This window comes from Balaenoptera physalus, assembly GCF_965194825.1.
Source record: "Balaenoptera physalus genome assembly, chromosome: 21".
Lineage (NCBI taxonomy): Eukaryota > Metazoa > Chordata > Mammalia > Artiodactyla > Balaenopteridae > Balaenoptera > Balaenoptera physalus.
In genome coordinates, this window is record NC_138902.1 from 38,204,845 (window position 1) to 38,223,406 (window position 18,562).

Here is an 18,562-nt window from a genome sequence, read left to right on the forward strand (position 1 = left end):
CTCTTGAGTCTGGCCTGGCCCTGTGAGCCATTGCCTACCAATTAAATATGGTGCAAGGGGCACTGTGTGTCTTCTGAGACTAGGTCACAAGAAACCTTGCAGCTTCTGCAAGGGTTTCTGAGAACACTTGCTCTGGGGGAAGCCAGCTTTCCTTTAAGAAGTCCAAGTAGATAAAGAAGATGTGGTACATATATACAATGGAATTTTACTCAGCCATAAAAAAGAACGAAATAACGCCATTTGCAGCAACATGGATGGACCTAGAGATTATCATACTAAGTGGAGTAAGTCAGAAAAAGACAAATACCATATGATATCACTTATATGTAGAATCTAATAAAAAAATGATACAAATGAACTATTTATATAACAGAAACCAAATCACAGATCTCGAAATCAAACTTATGGTTACCAAAGGGGAAACGTGGGGAGACGTGACAAATTAGGAGATTGGGATTAACATGCACACACTACTATATATAAAATAGATAACTAATAAGAACCTGCTGTAGGGCACAGGGAACTCTACTCAATACTCTGTAATGACCTATATGGGAAAAGAATCTGAAAAAGAATGGATATATATATATATGTATAACTGATTCACTTTGCTGTATGCCTGAAACTAACACAACATTGTAAGTCAACTCTACTCCAATAAAAATTAAAAAAAAAAAAAAGAAATCCAACTATCCTGGGACCACCAGGTTTGAGGAAGCCTTCCCCAAGCCAGCCACATGGAGTGGGAAGGAGATGCCACACAAGAGCCCAGGGACTTCAGCCATCCCAGCTGAAATGCTAGGAGGGTCCTTGAGACGGTTCTCAGGAGCCCAGCCCCACCTGCCATCTGAGGGTAACTGCGTCGGAGAACGCAAGTGAGAACCATGAAGCTGAGCCCGGTCAACTCACAGACCATCACACACTGTCATAAATGGTTGCTTTAAGCCACAGAGGTCGGGGGTGGTTTGTTACATAGCAGGAGATGCCAGGAGCAGGGAATGAGGGGGCAGGATCAGCAGAGAAGCCAACCATGGGCGAGCAGGTGAAGCGCAGCTTCAGCCTAACTCCACAGGGAGCTCCTGAGTGAAAATCATTCAGTGCGTCTCTGTCCCGGCTTTTGTCCAGGGCTTTTGAACTCAGCCTCCCTCACCGGAGGGACGGTCAGTGGCCAAGGGGTGGGGCTGGAAGGTGATGCGCCTCCCAGCGGTCAGGGCGTCAGGGGTGTGAGCGCATCCCCTGGAGCGGGGCAGGTGGGAGCCCTCAGCCAGCGCACCTGTGCTGTCAGGGGTGGGGCACAGCAACGGAACAGCGAAAGGGCGTCAGGACACACCAGCAGTGTCTGCCACTCTCCCTCTGACAGCACCCTCTTCCAAACACCTCCCGCCTGGGTCCCGAAGGTAGCATCTGACTTGTCTTCCCAATTCTACCCTCATGGTCCCCCATTCTCCACGCAGCACCCAGAACCATCTCTTGCCCTGAGTTTAATCTGGGCACTGGGCTGGAAACCTTCCGCAGTTCTCCCATTGTGCTTCGATGTAAGTCCGAACTCCTCGCCCCGCCCTACAAGGAGCCCAGTGGCCTGGCCTCGCCCACATCTTCACTCCAACCTGCACCGCCTTCCCCACTGGCCTTCCCGGGGCTCGGACTCCCCAGCCTCTGCACAACTGTGGCTCTTCCTGCAGAATTTGTTCTCCAGCTGTCCTTGCATGAGGGCTGGGGGAGTGAGGTTGTGAGTCACAGTGAGGGACGGAGGGAGAGAGTGAGACAGAGAGGGAAGGAGGGAACTAAGGAGGGGGACGGGGAAGGAGAAAGGAAGGGAAGAGTGAGGAAAGGAGACGGGAGAGAATGAGTGAGTGAGTGAACAAAAGCATTTTTATTCTAGAGAAAAATTAAAATCTGTCTTAGGAGGCAAGAGTCATTGCTGTTAGGTTGGGTATTGGAAAAAAACCCCAATGATTTCTGCATATAAACAGGCATAATATATAAAATATATATTTAAAAAATAATATATAAAATATATTTAAAATATTTATAAAAATATTTGCCGAGGGGGCAACCAATGGAAATGGACATTAGTAGAGGTTTAGAGCAGATCCCAAGGTCCCCGCACTGGGCCCGGTGTTAACCCATCATGGGGAAGCAAGATGGAAAGGGGCAGAGGTAGTGCCGGGAGAGAGGAGACAAGCAAAGCCTAGGGAGGTTCAAGACCACAGCTGTTTTCCAAATGATCCAGAAGTATCCAGTATTTCAGGAACCAGTGTCGCTGTACTGATGTGCCTTGGCTTGAATATGTCCGCTGAATAGAGACTTTTTAACAAATTTGAGGTCATACCATATATAACTTGGTGCCCCACTTTTTTCAGTTTAACGGTATATTGTGCGCATTTTTCCATGGCCGACACTTTTTGGGTTCAGCCCTTTGCTTCCAAAAAGGATTTCAGGCAATTTCATTTTGAATCAGAGTGTTCAGGGGCACTTACTTCAGGCCACAGGAAATTCTTTTGAACGACCTGCTTCCAAATGGTGCGTCTACTCCCCTTTGTAAGTCGCTGGTCATTGGACATGGTAAATAACTGTCAATAAATGAAGGAAGAGGTAGATACTAAGTTCAGTCAAAGCACCAAGGGCGGGGAGAGGCGCTAACTTACGTTTTATAATTGCAGCTACTGGGGTAACTGAAAACAACAACATTAAAAAAAAAGCCAGCACTGGCAGAGAAGCAATTCCCTGGAGATCTGTCTCACTGTGTTTCATCTGTTCTGCTCACAGAAGGGCAGTATTGTTCGGTTTTTCTGATTGAATTTTACATAGATCCTGGGAGCAATAAAGATAATGAACAACACATTTCCTGGCAATTAAGCCAAGCGGCTGGTCTAGGTAAAAACTCCCCTTGTAAGGAATCCTTATCTTATTTGAACACATATTTGAGTTTATTAGGATAAGAACATTACTTATTCAGTCAGCTATAAAGTTCTATTTTTATTGCTGTAAAACATGACCAAGACACAAAACTAAAATAATTCATTATTGTTCTTGCAAATCATTTCAGTTCTTCAATTTTTCATTGCGTTTTTTTCCCTTCTTCCTTTTTCAGTCATTCACTTAATTCATGTATTCATGGTTTTTACAATTTTTTCATGTTTTTGAGGGCAAGCATGTTAGTTATTCTGTACCATCAAATAATAATTTTAGAACACATCAAACCTTTATTTTTAAGAATTTTAAGTTTGAGAAAAGCATATTTTGCTAATATTAAAGAAAATGCTAAATTCCCTTTTAATACTAATAATTAGAGATTTATATTTTCACTAGGAGATTATAAAGTTTTAAAGTTTTCTATTACATTTAATGTGTTCTAGTCAAGTCTCTCTCCACTGTCTTTTTTCTTTTTTGTTGTTGTTTTTGTTTTGTAGAAACACCATAAAGGAAAATGTAACTCAGCGATCTGTGCCTCACCTATGAAATTCATGAACTCCTAGGAAAACAGATCCACTTCTGCCCTAAATGTTGATGCAGTACTGTTAAGAATGGAAGATTCCAGGGCTTCCCTGGTGGTGCAGTGGTTAAGAATCCTCCTGCCAATGCAGGGAACACGACACGGTTCGAGCCCTGGTCCGGGAAGATCCCTCGTGCCGTGGAGCAACTAAGCCCGTGCGCCACAACTACTGAGCCTGCACTCTAGAGCCCGCGAGCCACAACTACTGAGCCCACGTGCCACAACTACTGAAGCCCCTGCACCTAGAGCCTGAGCTCTGCAACAAGACAAGCCACTGCAATGAGAAGCCCATGTACCACAGCGAAGAGTAGCCCCCGCTCGCCACAACTAGAGAAAGACTGTGCACAGCAACGAAGACCCAACACAGCCAAAAATACATAAATTAATTTATTAAAAAAAAAAGAATGGAAGATTCCAGAGGGAACTTCAGACTCCGGGGCACCAGGGTTTCCTTCTGAAAACCTGGGCCCTGTATCTGACTTGTCTGCAGGATTTCTCAGAGATGGGCTCATCCCAATTCCTGTCCAAAGGTGGTCATTTGTCAGAAAGGAACCTCTGAACACCTACCACCTGCTGAGCTGAAGTGTGCATCTCAGGAAAGTCAATATTTTCAGCTTCCCTTTGTCCTGAGTGTGTATAAAGGGCTTTCAAGTATTTATCCCTTTTATTGTGAGTGAGTACTGGCAGAGAAAAATGGCTTTCATCTTTGATCCTTTTGCAGAGAGCAAAAACGTAGAAGCACGGATAACTTATTTTAGACTTTACTAGATCCTTTCTTTAGGCTATTTTATTAAAAACCCCAAATAGAAATGCAATGACAAAAAATAAAACTACACTATATTAGTGCCAAGGTCACGTTTCTTTGAACCCAGTAGTTTAATTAACTTTGTTCTTAATGGTGAGGTGTACATCAACTTAGATGATAGAGTCTCCTTCTGATGTGAAGAGGTAGTCAATCAAATCAGAAGAGGGTAACTAAAAGCTCGGAAATTGAAACTACGAATAAGGGGGGACTTCTGTACACTGTATTTTAACCTCATGAGACTATTATTATTGTTTTATACAATCCATTTTTGTTATTGTTATTTAGACCAAGTGCATTTAGATTTACCCATATTTTAACGCTTTTTGTTATTTGCTATTCCTTCTTGAGCTGAGTTCACACTCCCAAGTAGACTGTGTCCCCATTTCCTCAGAGTAGAGTTTATTAGGTCAACAATTTGTGATAATGATACAGTTATTGACCAGAGATTTGAGTCCAGGAAGTGGGGTTTGGCAGCTGCATATACTCAAGGTGATTCTTTAGAACCACAGTGGGCTCGTTGGATCCTGTTAACAGCTGGTATAACAACTAGGGATGAATGAAGGAATGAATGAATGAAAGATGAGCAGTCAATATTCTTGTACACATACCCTGCCACTGGATGTAGTAGAAAGAACTAAACTTGTATAGTTTCCAGCTCCAACCAACATCATCTGTTACTAGCTGTTTGTTGCCTTGGACTAGTCAGGTAACCTCTCTTGAACCTGATTACTTATGGTATAAATTGTATAATATTGCTTACTTTCTACCTAACAAGGCCCATTGTAAGCATCAAATGACACAAAGTATAAAGAGAAAGTTTCTTTAATTGTAAAGGAGAGGGGGGTGGGCAAAGGAGGGGTCCACTGTTAGTCTCCAGGTTACAATAATAAATACCTATAAAAATAGCAGAACTTTAGTGAGAATCCAGGAGGAAATACATATAAGTGCTATATAATAACAGTCACCTCATAGGGAGGATTAACTTTGATAATACATCTAAACTTGGGTCATACATCACTTACATGATAAGTGCTCGCTAAACATTAGGTATTATCTCTACTATTATTATTGCTTTTTTATGAGAAAATGAAGCTTGGAGAGTGTTAGTAACTCATCAACATCTCATAGCTAGTTAGTGGCTGATATTAGCCTCCAAACTCCAAGTCCAGTCTGATTTCAAAATGAAGCCTGTTCTTCTAACCATTCGGTTATAAGGGAATCCCTTTAAGATTACGCTTTTCTTTAAGCTTGGGAATAGATTATATCCTACATGGTAGAACACAAAGATGGTACTCAGGTCACTGAAAATGAAACTTTTTACACTACAGACGGCATGGGTCCTTTAACTGATTCGGTGTTTCAGGGAGATTAAACAGAGAACTTATCAACAGGTGGGCAAGACCTTCCCCTCCCTAAACGTCACCGCCGGGAAGCTGGGGGCTGGGACAGTCTCCCCCGGGGCGCATGCGCGCAGCCCTCGGGGGGGGGGTGGGGCCTGCAGGCGGGGGCGGGGCTTGCAGGGGAGCGGGCGGGAGGTTTGAAACCCGGAGGCAGAGCGGCCGGCGGCCGGGCTGCTCCTGAGAGTCGGGCTCGCCCGCTCCAGCCAGGATTTATCCGCTCCGGGATTTGCGGGCGCAGAGCTCGAGGGGGCGGCCAGGCAAGCGGGACACCCCCTCCCCCAGGCGGGAACAGGAGATCCGGGGCCCCCTGCGGATATCGGAGGCCCGAGGTCCCCGCGCGTGACCTGACCCGCAGCGTAGACCTGCGGGCGATGCGAGTCTGGGCAAGAAGAGCTTGTCTCCACTTCTCGCGAGGGTGGGCCTTAGTCCCCCACCGCGCCCTCCCATCGGCGGTTTAGAAAACGCGGAGCAGCGGATTTCCGCGCAGCCGGAGCTGAGCGGCGCGCGCTCGCGCTGCGCATGCTCAGCGCCGCCGCTCCGTCAGGCTCGCGGCTCCGCAGCGGCGCGCTCCCCGCCGCCCCTCATGGCGGCCCCCGAGACCCTCGGGGGCCCCGTCCTGAAAGGTGAGCGGGTGGGGGTCGAGCCGGCTTAAGGACGGGTACCGGGGTCGGGCGGCGCGGGGACCGGGCTCGCGGGACGCGCGGGGCCTGCTGCCTGGCCCTCCCGGAAGTCGGCCCGGGGGCTGGGGGGGCTGTCCCCGGCCTCGGTGCCGGGACCACCCGTGTGGGGTGGGGTGTGTCTCCGAGCCCAGTGCCGGGGTCGCCCCACGTGGGTTCGGTCCGGTGGGGCCGGCGGTGCAGACGCGCGGCGGGGCGGGAGACGTGGGTGGATTTGATTTTCAGCGTTTTCTGGGTCTGGCGTCTCTGGCCAGGTGGATTGGGGGGGGGTAGGGGCAGTAGTGAGATCGGGGGAAGAAAGGGTAGCGCCCCCCGCGTGCCTCTGTCAGCGTTGGCGTCTCGGCCGCTGAGTGAGGAATCACCGCCTCCGGGCACACCTGGAGAGCATCAGGGTCGGAGCGGCGCCCACCAGCTACGCTCCCTGCCCCTTGGATCCTGCCTGATGCTCGTTTTCTGTAGGGCCTGCCGGTGAAGAATGCTTTTTGCCTTTTTTACATGGCTTGGGGCGGGGGAACAGAAGACGGGAGGACAGATGAAAATTATATCAAACCCAGACTGCCTTGTTCATAAAGTTTTGATGCAACACAGCTATGCTTGCCCATTAGTGTGTTGTCTTTGGCTGCTTTTGTGCGACAGCCGTGAAATTGAGTGGCTGGTATGGCCCTCAGAGCCTCAGCTGTTTGCTCTCTGGTTCTTTACAGAAAACAGGCTCTTGCACTAGAAAAGGTTCGGCTTTGGTTTTAGGAATTTGGGAAGACCATCCCGTTGAGAATGTAAACGGTGACGTGTGTATGAGTAAAGTTGTTTTCCCTTTGAAATTTTAAAAACTCTAATAGCACTAATACTATTTTGAATAGGCTTTTAACAGAAGAAATGTAAAACTTACTTTTGAATGTAAATAGAACAAGAGAAAAATCTATGGAAACCCTTGGGCGAGGTATGCTGGAATATCAGATATATTTCACGCTAGTATCTTGTTTATTTTCAGATGTTGTGGCCTATGTAGAAGTGTGGTCAGCCAGTGGAACAGAAAATTATTCAAAGACATTTACAGATCAACTTGCGGACATGGGGGCAAAGGTAGGAAATTCATTTTACCAGTGCTGCGTCTGACAGCCCTCTGAAACATACGGAGATCTACTTGCGTTTTCTTATTTTGAGAATCTTTACTTAGAACACGAAGGACAAAGAAGACAGTGGGTAAATGGCAGGAGGAAGAAGAAAACCATGGTATGAAGAATTGAGAACAGTTGGGCTTGTGGGTGATGGGAGAGGAGAGCTTGAGGATAAAAATATTGGTCCTGCCATTGGCTGCATGCTGCTGTTGATGAAAGTGCGGGATACAGGGAAAGGAACTGTTCTTTAACGGAAACGTTGTGGATTTGGGGTACACTGGAAGTATCTGATAGACATTCGGATGTACAAACCTGGAGCTTGAGATTTTCAGGGCTAGAGATAACGGTTTAGGCGTCGAGGCCTTAAGGGTCAGGTGAAGCCACTGGTGTGGTGATGACCCAGGTAGTTAGCATGAAAAGTGCTGCAGGTGGAGCCTGTTTAGTATTTCAGGGGCCGCCGGTGGGAGCCATGGAACCAGGCGGAGAAGGATGCCAGGGGAATCCAGAAAACAAGCCTGGAAGTTGGAGGAGGGACGGCCTTCAAAGATGGACTTTTAAAACACTATCGAATCTTAAGTTAAGAGTGGGAAGTATTCTTCAGGCTTGAGAACTGTAAGGTCAGTGCTGGGCCTATCGCAGTTGTCAGTGAACTGGGTGAAGCGGGTGGAAATTAGCCCGGGAATCACGGAGACCCGAGGAACGGAGATGGTGGAGGCAGACGCTCTCTGAGTGGGTTCAGCTGTGAACAGAGTTTATTTGTGTGTGTGTGTGTGTGTGTGTGTGTGTGTGTGTGTGTGTGTGTGTGTGTGGATGTTGGGATTTGGGGGAGGGTGGCCGATAGGCTGGTGAAGGGAGAGATTAATACGGGTAAGATAGCATTGAAGGCAGGGCAGGGATTAGGGTGAAGCAAGGGCATAAGGTAAACTGCAAGGCGGCATTCACCGTCAGGCAGTACGTGCTCCCGAATTTCCCTTGACTCACCCTAGTCCCTGCCCTGACGAGACCAGATGTAAAGGCCGGGAGCAGATAGGGTGGAGGACGGTCAGAATGCAGGGTGGGGCTTGCTTGTGAACCTGAGAAGACACCTTTTTTCTGACACTGGAAGGTAGGAATCCGGGAGAGCTTCCGCCTGATGATACCGACCGCAGACTTGGGCTGCACGTGTTACTGTGGCTGAGAAACAAAGCCGTGGGACACAGGAATTGGCAGAATGGCTTTTGAGAGTAGTGCTAAGGTCTTAGATCTCTTGAATCTTTTTTTTTTTCCCCACCTTTATTTAGAAAATTTTCAAATAGAAAAATTGAAAGACTAGTGCAGTGAACATAGATCCAGCAATTAACATCTTTACATACTTGCTTTGACTCTGTCTCTCTGAACTGTATATTTATATGTGTATTTTTTTCCTCAGCTATTTGAAAGTAGGTTGCAGGTAGGATAATTTGCCCCTCAGTATATTTCGTCTGCATCTTTAAGAACAAGGACATCTTCTGTGTGATGGAAGACCGTTGTCACATCTGAGGAAACTATCAATGATTTCCTAGCATTTTTCTGCAGTATTTGAATCAGTTTATCATTCTGCCAGCATATAAAAGCTCCACTGCTGTATCTGCTTGGTTAGGTCTGTCTTTACCTTCAGTCTTCCTGGTGCATTTCTGGTGGCATAGCATGCTGGTTTAAATTTGCATTTTCCTGCACATCTTCACATATTTATTTTGAAAACCCTGTTCAAGTCTCCAGCTAATATTTCCATTGGGTTTTTCTTTTTCTTCTTGATTTGTAAGCATTCTCTATATTTTTCCGTTGACCCTTTTGTCAGCCATGTGAATTGCAGTATTTTCTGTCACTCTGTGGCTTGCGTTTTCACCTTCTTAACGGTGTCTTTTGATGATAATTGTAAAGTAGTTTATTCTCTATTGTGAGCTTTTGTGTGTGTATCTTGTTTTAAAAAATCTGTTTCTCCACCGAGGTTATGAGGATTTTTCTCCGTTACTTTCCAGAAGCTTTATCATTTTGCCTTTCACATTTAGATTTAAATTTTTGCATATGGTGTGAAGTAGTTTCATTTTTTCCCATGTGGGTGGTCATTCATCTCAACACTCTTGATTGAAAAGACTGTCCTTTAGCCAGGCTGCACAGTAACACCTTTGTCATCAGTCAGGTAACCATGTTTCTGTGTCCATACAGTCTGTTCTCACGACAAACCACCTTGTCTTAATTACTCTTTATAATAACTCTTCATAAGTCTTCTCCTTGCTCTTCAAGGTGTCCTGGCTATTCTTAGCCTTTTGCCTTTCCAAATAACATTTTAGAGTCAGTTTGTCAGTTTACAACATGAAGCTTTTTTGGGATTTTGATTGGTATTGGATTGACAACAACAGACTAGTACGGAGAGAACTGACATTTTTATAAAATGGAATCTTCTAACCCATGAACATGATGTATGCCTTTGTTGATTCGGGTTTCTTTAATTTTTTTCAGGAACGTTTTATAATTTTCTCCAGTTATTTTTGATGCTGTCATAAATGGTATCTTTTGAATTCTTTTTTCTAACTGCCACTGTTACATAGAAATCGTTCATTTTTGCGTAACCACCTTGTGTCCAGAAAACAGTAAGTTTTCTCAGTGAGTTTCTCACAAACTCATTTATGAATTCTGTGGCGTTTGGGGGATTTTAACAGTGTGCACAATTGCACCTTATGTGCCCAGGACTGTTTTATTTCTGTCGTTCCTACTCCTAACACTTTTTATTTCTTTTTCTTGCCGTACTGCGCTGGCTGGGGCCAGTTGAATAGAATGGAGATACCAGGCACCCTCATCTGGACCCTCTTCTCAACGGAAGGCTTTTAGCATTTCCCATCATGCAGTTTTGTACCAACTTTCAGATCCTAATTGACTATGAATTTTCCTCATGAATAAACTCTTAAACTTTAATGCGTTTTTGGCATATATTGAGATGGTTGTGATTTTTCTCTTTTACTTTGTTAATGTAGTGAATAATAATGATTGACTTTTTGTTGTTAACCAAACTCAAGTGGTAGGAATGTATTATCCTTTTTGTACTTTGATACTGTTTGCTAATTATTTTGTTGCTTTTTTTTTTGCAAATGCAGTGTCACAGGAGTGACACTGGCTTGTACTTAAGAAACTGTGTGAAAATAGTATAACAGTAACTTACCTTTTGTTTTCTGCATTTTGTCTGCAGGTTTCAAAAACTTTCAACAAACAAGTGACTCACGTCGTGTTCAAAGACGGGTACCAGAGCACCTGGGCCAAAGCACGGAAGAGAGGCGTGAAGCTCGTCTCAGTGCTCTGGGTTGAAAAGTAAGTCATATCTTTTGGTTTTTTCACCCTTAAGTTATCTAGTATTGGTAGAGTGTGGAGGTATTTTGCATGAATCACAGAACCAGATAAAGTTTGATTGCCATCTTTTCTCTGCCTGTTACTAGGGTCTTTTAACATCCTCAGTTTCCTGAGTCGCAAGATGGGTGTGGTATAACTCCTAGCCTGCCCAGAGGCCCTGGGAACGGGGTATGTGTGGTGTGTTCAGGAAACAGTAAGGAAGCAGATTGTGTTAGTCTGCTAGGGCAGCTGTAACAGAATACCACAGACTGCAGACTTAAACAGCAGAAATTTATTTCTCACAGTTCTGGAGGCTAGGAGTCCAAGATGAAGGTGTCCACAGGGTTGGTTTCTTATGAGGCCTCTCCTTGGCTTGCTGATGGCCATCTTATTTCTGTGTCTTCACCTGGCCTGCGTGTTTCTTTGTCCTCATCTCCTCTTCTTATAAGGACACCAGTCTCACTGGGTTAGGGCCCACCCCAATGACTCATTTAACCTTCACTGTCTCTTTAAAGGCCCCATTTCCAACTACAGTCACATCCTATGGTACTGGGGGGTTAGGACTTCATGTGAACTTGAGGGACACAGTTGAGGCCATACAGGAGTGGTCGAGAGAAAGCTTAGGAGGAGGTTGAGGTCAGAAGTAGTGGGGTTTCAGATGATGTAAATCGAGTTCCCTGAAATCCAGATGTAAAGGAGTCATACTGCTGCTTTTCTAGAAAACTAGAGTGAATTTACATGAAAGCAGTGATGTAAAATGTAAGGCATAGACTTTGGCTGTTGATGTGTAAAGCTGCTCTAAAAGAATAAAGGCTATTAATTTAAAAAACTCTAACAGTAAGGCATGGCCATTGATTCCATTTCTTTATCTTCTGTGGCCTGGGCAGTTTTGAAAACTCCAGCCTCACTCTCCACCCTTTTGTTTAAAATGAGATGTTCTTCAGTTTGGATGTGACCTGTGCCCCATGTTTAGACTCAGGTTATGGTTTCCCACCCAGAAGGCTCCATGAGTGAGGTGTGCCTACCCAGAGACCTGCAGTGTTCATCTGCATGTTAATTTTGGTTACCTGGCAAGGTGTTTGCTGCTTTTTCCGCTGTGTAATGACTGTTGTTTCCCTTGAGACTGATAAGCTACCTGTGGGAAGGCAATTGAAGATCATGCAGACATTCTGCTCCCCCTACCCTCCAGGTGTAGCATTGGTGATGATTCTTGCCTGAACCAACCTTAACTCTGAATCTCACAAGACACCTATTTTCCAAGTTCAGCACTTCCTCCTGTTTCCCCCGGCTGTGCCCAGCTGTGTACTATAGTAAAGAGCGTTCTCTTCTCCCACACTGATTGATTAACTGGTTAGTGTCAACTGCCAGGTTCCTATATTTTTCAGGGGCTTGTAGTTCATTACTGTCTGTTTGGTGCTCAGATTGTTCAGATTTGGATAGAGGGAGCCCCTTCAGCTGATTCTTCTGTCATGGTGACATGTCCCGTCTGACACCTTGTACCTGCTCTACCCCAGCCTTGGCGTCAGCCGTTTCTGCAGAGACCGTGATTCCTTTGAGTGGGGAATAGTGTCAGAGACTAAGATGTGGTGCTGGTGGGCTCGCGGCCATGGAGTATCACTGCTTCTTGGCCTTTCGAGCAAAGGCAGGAAATACATTTGTTCCTTTTCTTCCCTTTTCCTTCCCTCCTTTGGACTATTTGATCTGTTAGTTTTTAAACTAAAACTCTTTCCATTCTTTTTTTTTATTTGTAGTGATTGCTTTAGGGATTACAAAATAGATCCTTAACTTCCGAGTCTACTTAGACTTAATATTGTACCACTTCACGTAAAATACAGAAACCTGGTAATTGTGTCCATTGCTTCTGCCCTGCCATCCTTTATGTTAGTGTTGTCATGTGTATTACATCTATATGCATTATAAGCTCACAGGGCAGTGTTGTCATTTTGCTTTCAACAGTTGTCTGTATTTTAAGTAAACTAAGAGAAAAAATTGTCTCGTATTTATCCATATATTGACTCTTGCTCCTCGTTTCTGAGGATCTGAGTTTCCTCTGGTCTTATTTCCTTTCAGTGTGAATTATTATGTTTGGCATTTCTTCTTTTTTTTAATTAAGATAAAGTCCACATCCCATAAAACTCACCCTTTGAGTGTATATAGTTCAGTGGTTTTTAATATATTCTATTCACAAAGATTTGTAGCAATTACCGCTACCTAATTCAAGAACATTTGTGTCACTCCAAAATGAGCTCCATAGCCATTAGCAGTCACTCCCCATTGTTCCGTTAGCCCCACCCCCTGGCAACCACTAATCTACGCTTTGTCTCTCTGAATTTGCTTGTTCTGGACATTTCGTGTAAGTGTAATCGTACAATATGTGGCTTTTTATGTTCGGCTTCTTTCACTTGGCACATGTTTTAGAGGTTCATTCGTGTTGTAGCCTGTGTCAGTACTTTATTCCTTTGAGTGGCTGAATTATAAGGATGTACCATGTTTTGCTTATCTTCAGCAGGTGGACCTTTGGGTTATTTGCACTTTTTAGCTATTATGAGTAATGCTGCCTTGAACATTTGTGTACAAGTTTTTGTATGAATATATATTTTCAATCCTCTTGGGTATATATGCACCTAGGAATGAAATTGATGAGTCACGTGGAAACTACTTGTTTAGCTTTTTGAGGAACTGCCAAACTATTTTTTGGATTGGATGCGTCATTTTACATTCCCACCAGTAACGTATGAGGGTTTTTATCCCTCTTTTATGTTTATAGACATTGTCGTGAATGTGAAGTGGTATCTCACTGTAGTTTTGATTTGTATTTCCTTAATGAGCAGTGATGTTGAGCAGCTTCTTGTGGTTTTACTGGCTTTTTGTATATTTGGAGAAATGTCTATTCAAATACTTTGTCCATTTTTTTTAAATTGGGTTATTTTTCTTGTTGAGTTGTAAGAGCTCTTTATCCTGGATATAATACCCTTATCAGATATAATATTTACAAACATTTTCTCCCTTTCTGTGCGTTATTTTTTCACTTTCTTGTTGATATCCTTTGAAGCACAAAAGTTTTTAAATTTTTCTTAAGTCCATTGTATCTGTTTTTTTCTTTTGTTGCTTGTGTTTTAAATGTCACATCTTAGAAATCATTGCCTAATCCCAGGATGTAAAGATGTACACCTATGCTTTCTTCTAAGTTTTATAGTTTTATCCTTACATTTAGGTCTGCAGTTATACTTGAGTTAATTTTTGCACATGGTGTGAGGTAAGGCTTCACCTTCACTGTTTTGCATGTGGTTGTCCAGTTTTCCCAGCACTATTTGTTGAATAGACTGTTCTTTCCCCAGTCAGTTGTCTTGGTACCCTTGTTGAAAATTAATTGACCATAGATACATGGGTTTATATCTGGATTCTCAATTCTGTTTCATTGATCTGTGTGTATCTTTATGCCAGCACCACAGTCTGGATTCCTGTAGCTTTACAGTAAGTTTTGAAGTTGGGAAGTGTGGCTCCTCCAATTTTGATTTTTCAAGATTGGTTGCTTCTTCCAATTCCCTTGCATTTCTGTATGAATTTTAGGATTAGCTTCAACTTCAGGGGGAAGAAAAGGGCAACTAATATTTGATAGAGATTGCATTGAGTCTTTAATTAGGTAGGTGTTGCCATCTTAACAGTATTTAATCTTGCAATCCGTGGCCGTTGGATGTGTTTTCATTTTTTTGGCCGTCTAATTTCTTTCAGTGATGCCTTGTAGTTTTCAGGGTGCAAACCTTATACCTCTTAGGTTAAATTTATTCATACTTTTTTTTTCTTTTTGATGCTATTGTAAATGGAATTGTTTCATTGTTTAGTTGTTAAAATATAGAAATGTAACTGACTTTTGTATGTTGATCTTGTATTCTGCAAGTTTTCTGAACTTGTTTATTAGCTCAAAGTGTTTTTGTGATTTCCTTGGGATTTTCTGTATACAGTGTTGTGTAATCTGTATACAGCGATAGTTTTACTTCTTCCTTTCCAATCTGGATGCCTTATATTTCCTTTTCTTTTCTAATTGCCCTGACCATAATCTCCAGCACGACATTGAATAGAAGTGGTGAGAGTAGCCACCCTTGTCTTGCTCCCAGTCTTCGGAGAAAAGCTTTCTGTATTTCTCTATTAAGTGTGATGTTAACTTCGGATTTTTTTGTTTTTTATAGATGCCCTTTGTCAGGTTGAGGAAGTTTCCTTCTATTCCTAGTTTTTTTTGTTTGTTTCAGTTTGTTTATCATTAAAGGATGTTGGATTTTGTCAAATTCTTTTTCTGCAATTATTGAAATATTCATGTGGTTTTTTTCATTCATTCCATTAATGTGGTGTATTAGATTGATTGATTTTATATGGTGAACCAATCTTGCATTCCTGGGATAAATCCTGCTTGGTTATGTGTATACTTTTTTTTTTTAATTGCTGGATCAATTTGCTAGTACTTTTATTTACTTTTATTTTTGCATCTGTATTCATAAGGGATATTGGTCAATACTTGTGATGACTTTTTCTGGTTTTGGTGTCAGGCAGTATTGGCACCATAGAATGAGTTGGGATGTGTTCTTCTGTCTTTTGAAGTTTGTAAGAATTGATGTTAATTCTTCAAGCATTTGGTAGAACTTCAGTGAAGCCATCAGGGCCTGGGCTTGTTTTTGTGGGAAGGTTATTGATTACTAATTCAAACTCTTGTTATAGGTTTATTCACATTTTCTATTTCTTGAGTCAGTTTGAGTAGTTTGTGTCTTTCTAGGATTCGTTCACTTCATCTAGGTTGTCTAATTTGTTGGCATATACTTGTTTGTAGTATTCTGTAATAATCCTTTTTATTTTGATAAGGTCAGTAGTGATTCATTCTTGATTTTAGTAATCACTTCTCTTTTTGTCTTGATCAGTCTAAGCTAAAGGCTTGTCAATTTCATTGATCTTGTCAAAGAACCAACTTTTGGTTTGTTGATGTTCCTCCATTGTTTTTCTGTGCTTTTTAAATTTCCACTATAATTATTATTTCCTTCTTTCTGCTTGTTTTGGGTTCAGTTTGCTCTTATTTCTTTAGGCAGAACATTAGATTATTCATTTGAAATCTTTAGTCTTTTTTAATATGTGTTTATAGTTATAAATTTCCTTCTAAGCACTGCTCTAGCTGCATCTCTTGAAATTTGGTATATTGTATTTTTGTTTTCAATTATTTCAAAGTATTTACCATTTTTTCTTGTGATTTCTTCTTTGACCCATTCGTTATTTTGTAACTTCTTGTTTAATTTCTACATATTTGTGAGTCTTCCAAAGTTCATTCTGTTTTTGGTATCTAATTTCATTCTGTTATGGGTAGAGAACATATATTATTTCAGTTTTTTTTTTTTTTTTAAAGTAGTTGAGACTTGTTTTTAATGCCCTAACATTTGATCTGGCCCGGAGAATGTTGTATGTGCACTTGAGAAGAATGTGTATTCATTCTGTTGTTGTGGATGGAATGTTCCATATATAGATGTCTGTTAGATCTAGTTGGTTTATACTGTTTTCTAAGTTTCTTTCTTGATCTGTTCTTTTTTTTTTTTTAATTAATTAATTAATTTATTTATTTTTGGCTGCCTTGGGTCTTCGTTGCTGTGCACGGGCTTTCTCTAGTTGCGGCGAGCGGGGGCTACTCTTCATTGCAGTGCACAGGCTTCTCATTGCGGTGGCTTCTCTTGCTGCGGAGCAGCAAGAGGTGCGTGGGCTTCAGTAGTTGTGGCTCGTGGGCTCTAGAGCGCAGGCTCAGTAGTTGTGGCGCATGGGCTTTGTTGCTCTGCGCCTGTGGGATCTTCCCTGACCAGGGCTCAAGCCCGTGTCCCCTGCATTGGCAGGTGGATTCTTAACCACTGCGCCACCAGGGAAGTCCCATTTCTATCCGTTACTAATTGGGGTATTGAAGTCTCCAAATGTTTTTGTTAAATTGTTTATTTCTCCCTTCAGTTCTGGCAGTCTAGCATTTCTTTTAATCAGATGACAGTAGATTTCCATGGTTTTCTCCATCTGAAAATGTCCTTATTCCATCATCATTTGTGAATAGTATTCTCAATGGATATAGAATTGCAGGGTGACAGGTTTTTTTTCCCCCCAACTGCTTAAAGGTGTTTTCCCAGAGTCTTCTGTCCTCTGGTATCTCATGAGAAGCCTGTAGTCTTTTAAATAATTTCTGTGTTGTAAGTAATGTGTCCTTTCTCTCTGGCTTCTTTCAAGTTTTTCTCCTTATCTTTGGTTTTCAGAAGTTTCAGTGTCTAAGTGTGGTGCTTTTTAACTTATTCTGTGAAGATTTTGCTGAGTTTTTTAACGTATGAGGTTATACATTTTTTTTCTAAAAACATGATTAGTTTGGGCTGTTGTTTCTTCACATATCTTTCCTGCCTATTTTTCTGGTACTACTCTAGCTGCATATCAGGAATTGGCTAAGTTTCTCTGTAAAGGGGCAGATAGTAAATATTTTAGGCTTTGTGGGCCGCATGGTCTTTATTCAGCTGCTCCCTGCCCTGGAGAAGAACAAACAAATGGGTGTGGCTGTGTTGCAGTAAAACTTTATTACAAGACCTTGTGGTGGGCCGGGTGGCCTGCGGGCCATGGTTTGCCGGTCTCTCCTGGGTGATAAAGTTCTTGAAATTTTCCCACTTGTCCCTAATGCCCTGGTTTTTGTTTATTATTTTTCAGTCATCTTTTTTCTCTCCAAGTTGATCTTTCTTCAATTTCATTGACTCTTTTTTCCATCAATTCCCTTCTGTCATTAAGTCCATTAATTAAATGAATTTCAGTTCGAACATTTCCACTTGATTCTTTTTTGTGTGTGTTTGTGTGTTTTGTTTTTCAGCTGAGATTTCCTGTCTTTGCTCTCCCTGTCTTGCACTACAAGTGTACCTTCCATCCCCTGTGGAGGGCAGTTGTAGCCATTCCTTGTCTGGTCCTTTCAGCATCTTGAGGCTGGTGGCTGTTGATTGTTTTTTCCTTGAGGACGTGTCACATTTTCCTGACTCTTCCGTAAAACAACTTTGGGGTGTATTTTGGGCATTGTAAATGTTACATAGACTCTGGGTTCTTTTCTATTACGCCAAAGGGTATTGATTCTGTTTTAGCAAGCAGTTGAACTGTTTAGCTGTAAACTGGGGACTGTCATTTTACAGCCTGTGCTTGCATTGCTTGGGTTTGCGCAGTTCAAGCCTTAGCTGCAGGCTTGCTTGTCTGCCCCGTGGACATGCAGATCAGGGCTCAGCCAGGGGCTTGGGCTTTGATGCTCAGAATCTGAGGTTCCCCTTCTCTGGTTTTTGCTTCCTGGATCCTTGCATCATTTCCTGGTGGCCTTAGCTGCCCAGGCTCTTTATCTCCCGTTCCTTTGGCCAAGACAGCAGCTGCCCATCACTACCACTGCCGTAGAGATTGTCATGTTTTACTTCAGGGTAAAGCCCCAGATTTTTTTTATTTTTTTGCTTCCTTTCAAAATGTGCTTGTTTTTGTTTTTTGGTTTTTGTTTTTCCCTAGCCTCCAAAGCCTTCTGGTAGTTGGAGGGTTTTTTTGGTATTTCCAGAATGTGTGGCTTATAGTTTATAGTGTATTTATTTGTGGGAGATTTGGTTTGTTGGGAGTAAACACAGTGGAACTTAGTATGTTCTTTTTGAAGCATCTGGTGCCAGTCTAATTTTTTTCTCCTTGTAAATTATTCTTTCTGCTGGGGGGCTGTAAGGATTTGGTTT

The 18,562-nt window shown here is 42.6% G+C and overlaps 1 protein-coding gene across 13 annotated transcripts in view; it reads left to right on the plus strand.

The window, feature by feature from the left end:
• Positions 1 to 5,872: 5,872 nt before the first annotated feature.
• Positions 5,873 to 18,562, plus strand: part of MCPH1 (microcephalin 1) — a 348,745-nt gene continuing 336,055 nt past the window's right edge. For 5 of the 13 annotated variants that reach the window (XM_082444087.1, XM_082444095.1, XM_082444089.1 and 2 more), the window contains exons 1-3: positions 5,875 to 6,324; positions 7,367 to 7,458; positions 10,696 to 10,814. In XM_082444087.1, the coding sequence (XP_082300213.1) occupies positions 6,285 to 6,324; positions 7,367 to 7,458; positions 10,696 to 10,814 (251 nt within the window). In that variant the 5' untranslated portion in view covers positions 5,875 to 6,284. Of the gene's footprint in view, positions 6,325 to 7,366; positions 7,459 to 10,695; positions 10,815 to 18,562 lie in introns of all 13 variants that reach the window. The other 8 variants (XM_082444090.1, XM_082444086.1, XM_082444091.1 and 5 more) reach the window with 4 other exon arrangements.